The 12,986-nt window shown below is 47.8% G+C and overlaps 1 protein-coding gene across 5 annotated transcripts in view; it reads right to left on the bottom strand.

Moving 5' to 3' along the window:
• Positions 1-60: 60 nt before the first annotated feature.
• The window catches only part of KLHDC8A (kelch domain containing 8A), a 42,813-nt gene continuing 29,887 nt past the window's right edge, over positions 61-12,986 (bottom strand). For all 5 annotated transcript variants that reach the window (XM_050955623.1, XM_050955624.1, XM_050955621.1 and 2 more), the window contains 4 exons: positions 11,267-11,431; positions 4,893-5,108; positions 3,843-3,944; positions 61-2,324 (listed from right to left, as the gene is read on the bottom strand). In XM_050955623.1, coding sequence (XP_050811580.1) covers positions 2,131-2,324; positions 3,843-3,944; positions 4,893-5,108; positions 11,267-11,431 — 677 coding nt within the window. In that variant the 3' untranslated portion in view covers positions 61-2,130. The remainder of the gene's footprint in view (positions 2,325-3,842; positions 3,945-4,892; positions 5,109-11,266; positions 11,432-12,986) is intronic.

Here is a 12,986-nt window from a genome sequence, read left to right as displayed (position 1 = left end):
CTCTGTGCTGGTACGAGTCACATTTAAACATGACAGCGATTTCCTTCTGAGAACCGTGCAGGCCAGCCACCAGGAGAAGTACAAGGACAGTTTTAGAACATGGTGACAGCACAGAGAAAATGAACCCCCCTTCTCTGTTCTGATCAGGGAAGTGCTCCCTGCTAGCAGCCGGCTTGTCCCATGGCTCTGCCCAGTGCAGTGTGGCCAGGGGATTAGCATGGGTAGCTATGTCGGCCTGCCAAGGGAAAACCTGGCTTTGTTCTCATTGACAGAGCCTGTCACAGGAGCTCTTGCCTCGTCACAAATAACGTTGACAACTGCTGGGCTCTTTCAAAGGCAGGAAGCACGGAAGGGTCTTAAGCGGTTTACACTCACGATTGGCTCTGGCTAAGCTACCAGGCAGCTTCCTCCACACACCTCCATTCCCCCCCAGCCCTGCAGCTACACCCTGACTTGTTCTGCACAGGATGCGGGGGGATGTTCACTGTAAATCCCACTTTCCTCCAAGGCGAATGACTTTATTAAGAAATGTAGACAATAAGCCCGCGAGGCTGGTGGCTGCAGCAGCATTAAGGCTGCCCTAGTGCAGGGCCTTTGATGTCAGTCTGTACACTTGCTAGCAACAATAAGAATTTCCCAGGCTGGCTCCCTCTCCCTTTAATACATGCTGCCCCAGCTTTGCAGCTCCCCAGTTTGATCCCTTCATAGCAGGAAGGAACCTACAGAATCTCTCACTGCAGAGAGCCTTTGCTCAGCGAATACAGGTTTTAATTGTGCTGCTGCTATGAGCAAGAATCGCAACCCATCCATCAAACAGCATTTGGCCACAAACCACAGATACAAATTTAAACAAAACCAAGGAAGAGGAAGTGACCGCTGTGGCATTCTGGCTTCGCTGTGGGATGTGTGTAAGTAGAGGTGAGTCCAAAGCCATCCCCTAATCTCTCAGGGTGTTGGAAATCCAAAGTTAGCTCGAGTTCCAGGTTTTGCAAAGGTCCTTTATCTGTGAAGTGAGCCAAAGTGAAATCCTGGATCTGAGCACCCCGGAGCATCATGGGCATTAAAATCCTGACTTGGAACCGGATCTGAATGCTGCAGCTCTGCCCCATCTCTGTGTCAGAATGAGTGAAGGCCGGTCTGCCTGTTCTATGCTAAATGCAGAGTCATTCATTTGCTTCAAACAATCCTCAAACTAGCCCTGCATGCCTCCATCTGTCAGAGCACGCCCAGGAATGCTGGCAACGCTTGGCTTCAGCTCCGGGCACAAGCAATGGACAAATTCTACAAATTAATGGGCAATGAAGTTGCTGTCAATCCAGACATTGGACTGGCTTCTCTCTGGCTGATGGCGCTCACCATCCATTCTAGCTTATATGATTAGGAAGTTCCCCTGTAGCTCGCCAAGGGATTCTGCGCAGGGAGGGATGTCTTGCACTCTGGGTGCTTGGCAAGCATAATGTCACATTAGAACAGGAAGGCTGGTTCCACCCAAACAATGGAGTCAATGGGGTTTCTTTAACCAGCATGTCTGGCTACACAGGGTTTTCATGTGAGTGCTGCAGCTCTGAGCTATGGTTAGAGAAGCACAGTAGAGTATGAGGACGTAGCCCCGGCATACCCTGATCTATAGGGTCCTTTCCCAATGGCAGGAGACACGATGTTCTGGCTCCATGGGGCGCTCTTCTCAGCCAAGCTCCTTCTTGGACCTTTGGAGGTGGTCAGAGTGGATCCCTCCAACCAAAGTGCTCCTCCTAGGCTGGTCAATCTCCCACACTGCGGTACAAGGCTGGTGCATTCTTCAGCAATTCGGGGCTGGCATAGGACTGAGGGGTCCTGGATGGGGGCAGAGATGAAGGGGTGATGCCCCTGGGTACTGAGGCTGACTAATAAACAATCAGGAGCCCCTGCTGGCCAACAGCTTCAGAGCAGTGTTGGCTTCAGAGGTGTGCGCACAAGGGTGGGGCACTGCCTACCTTCCCCAGGACATTCTGTGAAGGCAGCTAGAGGTGCAACAGTTGAGAGCAGGGTGCAAACTACGCGAGGCTGATCCTGACAGCATCACCGCCACTGCTGCTTTCCCAGGACCTCAGAGCTGGACCTGCCAGGGGGTGGGAATTGGAAAGGGGCTGGCTAGGAGTCAGAGACGCACAGTGCCTCCACTGCATCACTCAAGCCCTGGTTCACTCCGCCAACAGCCAGCAGGCAGTTCTTCACCACAATGCTGGAGCAGGTGCAGCGGGGGGTTGGCATGGACGGCAGGCTCTCCCACTTGTTCTTCCCTGGGTGGAAGGCTTCAGCTGACTCCAGGACCGTTGGCTGGTTCCCTGAAAGAGCCAAAGTGGGGTAGCGGGGGCAGGGGGAGAGGGAGGAGAGGAAGAGCAAAAGTGTTGTGGAGACAGGATAAATATATAAAAATAATGGGGGGAGGGGAGAATTAGATTTGAGCAGAAAAGAAACCACCACTTTGGGGCAGTGATCCAAAAGCAGAAATGGCCTCATTTGGTCCCGCTTCGAGCAGGGGGTTGGACTAGATGACCTCCTGAGGTCCCTTCCAACCCTGATATTCTCTGATTCTCTCTCTTTCCCCCCCTCTCGCATGAGGATGCTTGGGATGTCTTCTCTGCTACATAGAACAAAGACTTCTCTGGGTGGTCATGGGGAACCCAAGGTGATACCTGCCAGCTCCTGCTCACGCTCCTGCTTCCAGTCTTGCTCATTCTGTTCTTTGTGTTAATCATGTAAATAAAAATAACACCTAGCTCTTATGTAGCACTTTTCAGCTGTGTATCTCAAAGCATAACTTTACAAAGGAGACCAGTACCCTTAGCCCCACTGGGGGAAACTGAGGTACAGGAAGGGAGGCAACAAGAACTTGCATTGAATAATTTCTTTCTTTTCAAGTATTGCAGGATGCAGAAACCAGGGCCTGCTGCAAGCTGCAGCTTATAGCGACTAGTCTGCTCCCTGCTGTCCAAAATGGTTGATGACCTCTAGTCTCCAGCTGCATCCAGCGGCACCCTTACCCTACAACAGCAGCTGTGCCACATTGGCTCCTCAGGACCCACGATGCCCTTCCAGCCCTGCTCTGGCCTGGGGTGGAGTTGCTGCTCTGTATTCTTGTTAAGGCTGCAGCTGGCAGCTAGAAGGCACCATGCAGTGAACCCCCTGCACCATCCCTCACAACTACCCAGGAAGAAACAACTGCCATGAAGGATTGCTCCCAAACACCCAGCAGTGACAATATGAACTTGTGCGGCATCTCGTGAAGTCTTGCACAGGCATCTCCGAGTGGGAGTGGAAGCTTGCAGGTAACGCGTTACCCAGAACTCGGGGGAGGACTGGAAAAGAGATTTGTACCTCACAAGCATCGCATGAGACAGAAGAAGATTTCAGCCTCGATTTTCATAAGTGACTAGTGATTTCGGACAGCTCCATTTTTGGGTGCCCAACTTAAGATACCCCAAAGAGGCTTCATTTTCAGAAGGCACGTTCTCACCAGAAAAATCAGGCCCCTTCCAGGGTCCCGTGCTGGGCAGCCAAAAATGAAGCCACTCAAAATCAATAGGGACCTATGAAAGTCTTGCCCAATTCAGGTGAGATTTCCCAAAGTGCCTGAATGACACAAGAGACTAATGGGGAGATTTTCATAGCTTCACGTGGCAGACAGACACCTAACTCCCATTGAAAGTCAACCTGCCTTTGAAAATCTCCCTAAGGCTCACTGAAAGTTAATGGGATTTGGGCTCTGAAGTGCTTAAGTTACTGTTGAAAATGGGGCTTAGGCTCCTAAGTCACTTTCGTGCTTTTGGAAAGGTTACCCTTCACCTCCAGTTGTTCCTCACCTAGCCCCCCGGCCACGATGACTCTTCCTTTCAAGTAACCAGCGACAAAGTCCGCTCGCCTTTTCTTTAGGAAAGAGGAGCGATCCATCTTCATCCAGCCACCTGAGGAGAGAAAGGACAGACAGACAAATCGTGCTAAACTCAGCGGTTCACCACACTCCTGGTGAAACTCAGTGGTTTGTCGGGGAGTTTTGCTCAGAACCTTTGGTTCTGTTTGAACCCCAGACGCAAACAGAGTCAAAAGTCACTGGGACGGATACTAACTTCGCACGGGGTGAAGTTAGAGATGGACCTGAGCCAAAATCCCAGCCAGGCATTGGGTGTTTGAAATCTAAGCTCGGAAGAGGATACCGATTTTGCAACAGGAAGAAGCAAACCCTGGATCCAAACTGTGGGCTGCTAGAAAATCTGGATTCAGATTTTACAGCCTGTGCCCATCTGCAGAAAATTGGCATGAACATCCCCTCCCTCGCCAAGCAAAACTCCTGCATTTCACGCTAGCCCAGACACACCAGCAAGCCAGGGGAAACTAAAGCCCTGCTTGGTATTCCTTACTGAAGGGAGAACAGCTCAGAATCAATGTGCTCCATGCAGATCTTACCTGTGTACAAACAGGTGCAGCACAGCGAAACAAAACCCCGCTGGCCTCTCCACCTCCATAAAGCCTGTTTGCCTGGCATTGCCCTGACTTGTATAAGCCTATGTCACAGCTGGCCAGGGTCTCTCAGGGCAGCGTACGGGAGAGAGTTTGGTATTAGAGTCAGCTGCCTGGACAGTGAATTTGCCACCCGCAGGCTGCATGACTAGTTTGCTTTTTCACTGTTGATGGCATTCCTTCTGCAGAGCTGGGTGCAAGCGAGCCGCAGTCAATCCTGCAGGAGACAGCGTGCCTCAACCCTCAACAAAGCTGATGGGAGCTGCAGATCCCTCTCAGCCCACCTATGTATCGCTCTAGCTGTGTGTCTTTAGACCCCGGCTGACTTAAAAGATATTGCCCTTCATATCACACACACTCCTCATCTGCAAGCACTGAACCTGATGGGCACCCACCTTGCTCAATGTCAAACACATCCACAGTCTTCATGAACTTGGGCTGCCGGTACAGCCTGCCCTGCCGCAGCCCCCCGAGACTGAAGAGGTTGTTCTCCGTGGGCACAAAGCTGGAGAAGGCCCTTTTGCTGGGGATGCTGGGGAACTTGGTCCACGACCTGGTCTCTGTGTCGAAGACCTCGAAGGCATTGATGGCGTATTTGGACTGCCTCCCACCTGGGACAGACACGGGGACAGAAGCATCCCAGGGCAGGGTCAGTTTGTCAGTTAGCTGCCTCCAGGCTCTGGGCGAAGCACAGGCTAACTGGGAGTAACTTACCTGGTAGTTGAAATGAGTGAGGTGGGTTTCAGACAATACAGAACCATATGACAGAACTTAGGTAACCACCTTATTATTATTTCCCTTATCTTCCCTCCTCTGCTTTCAACTGCCACACTCATAGACTCATAGACTTTAAGGTCAGAAGGGACCATTATGATCATCTAGTCTGATCTCTTGCACAATGCAGGCCACAGAATCTCACCTACCCACTCCTGTAACAAACCCCTAACCTATGTCTGAGTTATTGAAGTCCTCAAATCATGATTTAAAGACCTCAAGGTGCAGAGAATCCTCCAGCAAGTGACCCGTGCCCCAGGCTGCAGAGGAAGGCAAAAAACCTCCAGGGCCTCTGCCAATCTGCCCTGGAGGAAAATTCCTTCCCGACTCCAAATATGGCAATCAGTTAAATCCTGAGCATGTGGGCAAGACTCACCAGCCAGCAGCCAGGAAAGAATTCTCTGTAGTAACTCAGATCCCATCCCAACTAAGCTTAAATTCCTCTCCCTCTCTGATATTTATCCCTCTGATATAGTTATAAAGAGCAATCATATCTCTCCTCAGCCTTCTTTTAGTTAGGCTAAACAAGCCAAGCCCTTTCAGTCTCCTTTCATAAGACAGGTTTTCCATTCTTCGGAACATCCTAGTAGCCCTTCTCTGTACCTGTTCCAGTTTGAATTCATCCTTCTTAAACATGGGAGACCAGAACTGTACACAATATTCCAGATGAGGTCTCACCAGTGCCTTGTATAACGGTACTAATACCTCCTTATCTTTACTGGAAATACTCGCCTGATGCATCCCAAGACCACATTAACTTTTTTAACGGCCATATCACATTGGCGGCCCACAGTCATCCTGTGATCAACCAATACTCCAAGGTCCTTCTCCTCCTTTGTTACTTCCAACTGATGTGTCCCCAATTTATAACTAAAATTCTTGTTATTAATCCTTAAATGCATGACTTTGCACTGTATCAGAGGGGTAGCCATGTTAGTCTGGATCTGTAAAAGCGGCAAAGAATCCTGTGGCACCTTATAGACTAACAGACGTTTCAGAGCATGAGCTTTCGTGGGTGAATATCCACTTCGTCAGATGCATGTAGTGGAAATTTCCAGGGGTAGGTGTATATATATGCAAGCATGCTAGAGATAACGAGGTTAGTTCAATCAGGGAGGATGAGGCCCTGTTCTAGCAGTTGAGGTGTGAAAACCAAGGGAGGAGAAACTGGTTTTGTAGTTGGCAAGCCATTCACAGTGACATTGCACTTTTCACTATTAAATTTCATCCTATTACTATTACTCCAGTTTACAAGGTCATCCAGACCTTCCTCTATGATATCCCAGTTTGTCTCTGTGTTAGCAATACGTCCCAGCTTTGCGTCATTCGCAAACTTTATTAGCACATTCCCACTTTTTGTGCCAAGGTCAGTAATAAAAAGATTAAATAAGATTGGTCCCAAAACCGATCCCTGAGGAACTCCACCAGTAACCTCCTCCCAGCCTGACAGTTTCCCTTTCAGTATGACGCGTTGTAGTCTCCCCTTTAACCAGTTCCCTATCCACCTTTCAATTTTCATATTGATCCCCATCTTTTCCAATTTAACTAATAATTCCCCATGTGGAACCGTATCAAATGCTTTACTGCAATCGAGGTAAATTAGATCCACTGCTTTTCCTTCACTGGATGCATCTTAGTCTTAAATTAGATTGCAAGCAAGGCTGATCAGAAACTTTCCATCCAAACGGTTTTTCAATGGAAAATTGGGTTTTCAACTAAATGAAAAATATCAGGAAAAGTATCAGCTTTCTGTGGAAAATTTCGATTTTTTTTCATCGAAAAACCAAACATCCAAAATATTTGTAATCTGAAATGTTGCTGCAGTGCCTCATGGGAGTTGTAGTTCAAGTGCCTCATGCTCCCATTCTCCTCTATAGGCTAAGCTCCCTGGTTGGACTACATCTTCTATGATGCACCACAGCCAGGGACACCTCTAACAGAGGGGAAACTGTGGTGCATCATGGGAGATGTGATCTTACCATGGAGGCCAGCGTATAGAGTGGAAAAGGAAAGAAATGTCATTTTCTGACCATTTTCTTTAACTGGAAGCTCTTTGGGGGCAGGGACTGTCTTTTCCTAGATGTGTTTACAACACCTAGCACAATGGACCCCTGATCCTAAGAGGGACCTTTGGTTCTACAGCAATACCAATTAATAATAATGGTAATAAGCCCAGTTACCAATGGAGTTGACCATCTATCCAAAGCCACTGTCCCAGCTGTTGGCAAGGGTTGACTGGGCCATAGAGATTAAACTCTCCTTTTACCCCTGGGGCGATCCCTTCCGGTCAGGGATGAGGCACAGGACAGTGAATGGGGGAAGCTTGTCCATGTCAGCTCTGTAGCTAAACAGAGGCCGTCAGCCTCCAGAGCTGTCAGTACAGCACATTTCACCAGCACTTATTCTCACTAGGCAACCTTTAAAAATCAATAAATAAACAAATCACTCAGTTCCCTGAACAAGGTTAAAAATGTGATTTGATGTGTGTGGCACTCCTTGCCGCACAGACATCACGGAGCCCAGCTGCTCTAGGATGACAGCACATGGAAACGTCACTGCCACGAAACCGGGGGGTGCAGGGGAAGGTCCGCCCTAGGATGAAAAAGTTAATGACAGGAAGTGGGAAGACAACATCTGAGGTTTTCAGGAGGGAAATGGTGGGATAGGGATGTACAAAAGCCAGTGGCTGTGTCATAACATTTCTTCCCAGATCTGGACCTTAGCTTCCAAAATGTGAGTGTTAGCATGAAAACCTCCAAGCTTAGTTACCAGCTTGGACCTGGTAATTGCTGCCACCAGCCAGGAATTATACAGTGCCTAGCCCACTTTGGTCTCCCCAAAACCTTTCCTGGGGGACCCCAAGACTCAGATGCCTTGAGTCTCACAACAAAGGGGAATAAAACATTTCCCTTCCCCCTCCTTCCCTCCAGGTGTTCCCTCCCTGGGTTCCTGGAGAGATATACAGAGGCAAGCTCCGTGAATCTAAACAAAGGGATTCCACCCTCCCTGTTTCAAGTCCTTGAAACACAAGCACAGAGAGATCTAACCTCTCTCCCCCCTCACCCAGAGGGTATGCAAAGTCAGGCTTAGTAAATCTAACACAAAGAGATTTTCCCCCTGACTTCTTCCTCCCACCAATTCCCTGGTGAGCTGCAGACTCAATTCCCTGGGGTCCCCACTAAAGAAAAACTCCAACACGTCTTAAAAAGAAAGCTTTATATAAAAAGAAAGAAAAAGGACATGAAATGGTCTCTGTATTAAGGTGACAATATACAGGGTCAATTGCTTAAAGAAAATGAATAAACAGCCTTATCCAAAAAGAATACACTCCAGCAACTACACACATGTAAATAAAAAAAAAACAATATAAACCTATTGTCTTACTATCCTTGTACTTACAACTTGGAAACAGAAGATCAGAAAGCCTGGAGATTCCTGTGGTCACTCTCAGAGCCGAGAAAAGAACAGACCAAGAACAAAGGACTCACACCCAAAACTTCCCTCCACCCAGATTTGAAAAAGTCTTGTTTCCTGATTGGTCCTCTGGTCAGGTGTTTGGTTCCCTGTGTTAACCCTTTACAGGTAAAAGAACATTAACCCTTAGCTATCTGTTTATGACAGGCTGGGATTTTCAGAACAGCCTAATAATGATTATTAATTATTTGCATTGTGGGAGCACCTAGGAACCCCAGGCATGGAAAAGGATCCTGTTGTGCTAGATGCGGTACAAACACAGACCAGAGAAATGGCCCTGCCCTAAGGAGCTTACAATCCAAGTATAAGACAAGAGACAACAGGTGGATACAGACAGAGATGGGGGAGCACTAGAAAACAATGGCACAATACTTGTAGCTGATCGACAGTGTTCTCAAGCACACCAGCTGCCTAACTGGGTTGGGTACCAACTTCCATTCAAAATCATCATAATGGTTAATACTGTGGTGCTCGTTGCTGCTTGAAACAGAACATCAGGCTACAGGGAACACTGGGGTGATCTTCTGTGTCCCCCCTTCTTGACAGATTCTGAATTTAGCATTCCTTTGTAGGGGCAAGAACCCAAAAGCCACAGCACTGAACTAGTGCAAAAGGACCTGAAAATTAAATGGACTATGAACAGTCTACATGGGAGTTGGGAGGTGTGATTCCCAGCTGTGTAGGTTTGTTCAAGCTGGCATGCTAAAAATAGCGGTGTCGCCAGCGTAGCACAGGTGGTGGTTTGGACTAGGCACCCGAACGTGTACCCACTCGGACGCCCGGGTACATACTTGGGCAGTAGCCCCAACCGCCGTCCATGCTACTCTGGCTATAGTGGTGCAGGCATGTCTATGCAAGCTGGGAATCACACCTCCCAGTTCAAATGTAAATGCAACCTAAGGAGAGTGAAGTGCAAAAAAGTTAACAAACAGTAGGAATGTGTAACCGATGGTGGTTCAGCACTGCCAGCTGCAACCCCTCTGAAATGATGAGCTGGGCCATCAAAAGTCCTGAGAATGTGACAAAGACTGAGATTTTTTTTTTTTATAATAAATATTGTGGTCTTTTTATTTGTCTCCTTAGTCTTTAGGATTTATGTTTACAAGCTCTTCTCTGCAATCATGTGTTCTGGAAAGGTAGTTTGTTTTTGTTTTTTTTTTAAACCAAAAATAAAAGCTCAAAGACTCAAATAATCACATGACTCTAGGAGCTGGAGCTTTAAGAAAAAACATCAAATATCCCAAGACTTATAATAAAATTACTAGAGTTGAGAACACTGGTTCATGCTTTAAATTCTCTCCTTTATAACAGTCTAGAAGTGCCATTAGTAACACTGTGAACGACTTTTTAAAAAAAGAAATATTAAAATATTCATTTGAATTCAACAGCCTGAACCTGAAACTAAATAGAACTAGACTTTTCCCAGCTTCTATTTCACGCAAGGAAAACATGTCCTTTTTATGCACCATACACTTCATGTTCTGCACTTAGAGCAACACTGGATAGCTAGCACTGAAAAGTATTTAAATATGTGCCAGTGTAATCAAGACTAGTTCACAGCAAGATGGGTACTGCCAGCTCAGAAGCTTTAGCAATTCAGATTGGGTTCAGCACTGGTGCCATCCACAACATGGCCAAGAACTCAAAATGACAGACCAGAATGGCCTAGGCAGCTAGTACTTAATGGCAAAAGATGTCATATTATTCTTTTATAAATCAGATGCAAATGAATACATCTATTTCCCATTCAGGTGCTCGGCATGTCTTTGAAGACTGGAAATGTGCACTTGCAGCAGAGCCTTGCACACTGTGTGTTCATTAGAAGTGGGTAAACTTCAAATGCATTAAAGGTTCTTTTCTGTAGCAGCCTTAAGAGAGGCAACATTGTTTAGGGATTTGAGTGTAGTCACAGCTCCTTGGTTTTGATCCAAGCTTTGCCATTGACTTGCTGTGTGACCTTAAGCAAGTAGTGCTGTACCTCTGCCTCAGTTTCCCCATCTATAAGAACAGGATAATGATACTTACTCCCCACAAAGGGACAATGACATCCTGACATCAGTGGGGTTTTGTCATTCAGGATCAGACCTTTATGTCTGTACAGTGCTTTGAAGATGTAAACTGTCTCTGTATAGATACAGAGCATTTTTATGATTCTGAAAGGCTAAGTGCTTGTGCAGGTGTCTCTTGTCTGTAACTTGAGTGGGCAACTTATCTCGCTCATAACAGATCCAACCCTGAACCTGCTGGTGCCAATGGCCAAATTCCCACTGACTTCAGCAGATGCAAGAGCAGGCCTGGTATTTCTAATGGTGGCTAAACCCATGGGAAGCATTAAAATTGCCACTTGGGGGGTGGATGGAAGCAGCTTTCAGAACCTCCTATGAGGTTTTAGGTCAGTCTGGGTCTGTTCTAGGAATTCTCTCACCCTCAGCATTCACAGGAGCACATGGATTGGAGGAGCTATTGTCCAGCAGATCCCTACAGAAGAACAAGGAAGGGGGCAACCAAGGCCCATCCTTACCGAGCACGTAGATCTTGGTGCCCCGCAGGAAGGAGGTGGCGGCGTACCTGGGTGTGGGCATGGTCGCAAGCGACACCCAGATATCCTTGAGCATGTCGTAGTGCTGCAAGTAGTTGTGAGGCCGCAGGTCCAGTCCCATCCCGCCAGCTGCGTAGACTCTGTAGTCTGCAGAGGGCAGAGAAGCAGAGGGCACAAGAGCTCAGGAATGCATCCAGATCCTAATTATTTCCTGGGACAATGAAAAAAACACTTGTCCTAAAGGAAATCTCCAGGGTGCAAAAATGCACGCATTGCGTGCATGTGAACATGCAGGTGCGTGTTTATGCATGCTTGGGCACGTTGCACTGGCCTCTACTGGATGGAATCAGAACTGCTGAACTCTATGTCATAGCCCTTGTACTGCTAATAGGTAATGGAGATTCTTTTGAGCCCCAGTTCAGTGCCCTATCCGCTACCTCGCAGTGCCGCTCTTCCTTCTGTGTAAACAGCACTCTCTAGAACCTCAGAGCCATTGATCTGTTCTGAGATAGATTTACATCCCTACAAGTGAGAGGACGTATTTGCCCAGAGCACAGCTAACTTTGGGCCTAAAGTGAGCACTGTCACTTGACACAAAGGATATTTGGGAGCCACTCTCTCAGTTTTCATGCGGTGCCCACTGTGCCATGTAAATCTTTGCAATAACTCAGACCAGTAAGTATTCTACTGCCAGGCCCATTCCAGTGCACCATGGCACTTGTCCTGGGCAGGGAAAGGATTAACAAACCAGAAGCAGTTGCCAAAGAGGCTCACTTCCCTTTCATGACAATGGAATGAATATGAATCCACCTTCTTTATTCCCCTCCCAGTGCACCTAGACAGATATTTAAGCACTACAGCAAATAAAGCACCTTTGTGCTCTGAACTGGAAAAGCAGCTTCACCCAAGGGGTGGGGTTTGTTTGATTGTCTCACCCAGTCTGCTTTTGCCATCCTGTCTGGTTTATTCTGGGCCACCAAACAGTGACTGCAGACAGGGGCATCTGCTTTCCACGGAGCCAATCCTGTGTCGATCAGCCTTGATCCCAGCAACTCACAAGCCTGAATCTCAGAGTCTTTGGTGATGTCTACACTGCAGCTGGGAGTGAGCCCCCCAGCCCAGGCAGACTCCTGCTAGTGGGGCTCGAGCTAGCCTGTGAAAAATAACCATGTGGGCGTTCTGCTCGGGCTGGAGCATGGGCTCCCTAGGTGGTCAGGTCGGCTTAAGACCCTGAGCTTGCACCAGAGCCAGAACATCCACATTACTATTTTTGGCACGCTAGCACAAGTCTACCTGCCTGGCCTGGGAAGCTCGCTGCCAACTGCAGTGTGGACAGACCCCTACAAGCCCAATAAAGCATATGGTAGCGGGAAGAACTGGTGGCACAGAGGAAGCATGTTTAAGAAGCCAGTCAGGGAGAAAGTGTTGCTCTCAGCTACCCCATGTCCATATTGCAGAGCTGCATTACTGTACCAGCCCTGGCATTAATGTAGGAGGGCGTATGCCTGTGCCCACCAGATACCGATAAGCTCTTGAAAAAGACCTGCAAATAAATGGTGAGGGAATAGGGAAATAATGCCAGAGGGTCGTGGGGGGAGGGAAAAGCCTGGTAACACAGGGGCGCTCTGCTTTTGCTATAGAAATGCAGGACTGGGAGGGATCTCGAGAGATCATCTAGTTCAGCCCTCTGCACAGAAACAGA

Source organism: Gopherus flavomarginatus, chromosome 5 (assembly GCF_025201925.1).
Source record: "Gopherus flavomarginatus isolate rGopFla2 chromosome 5, rGopFla2.mat.asm, whole genome shotgun sequence".
NCBI classification, from domain to species: domain Eukaryota; kingdom Metazoa; phylum Chordata; order Testudines; family Testudinidae; genus Gopherus; species Gopherus flavomarginatus.
The sequence above is the reverse complement of the archived record's forward strand: the minus strand, read 5'-3'. Positions and strand labels throughout refer to the sequence as shown.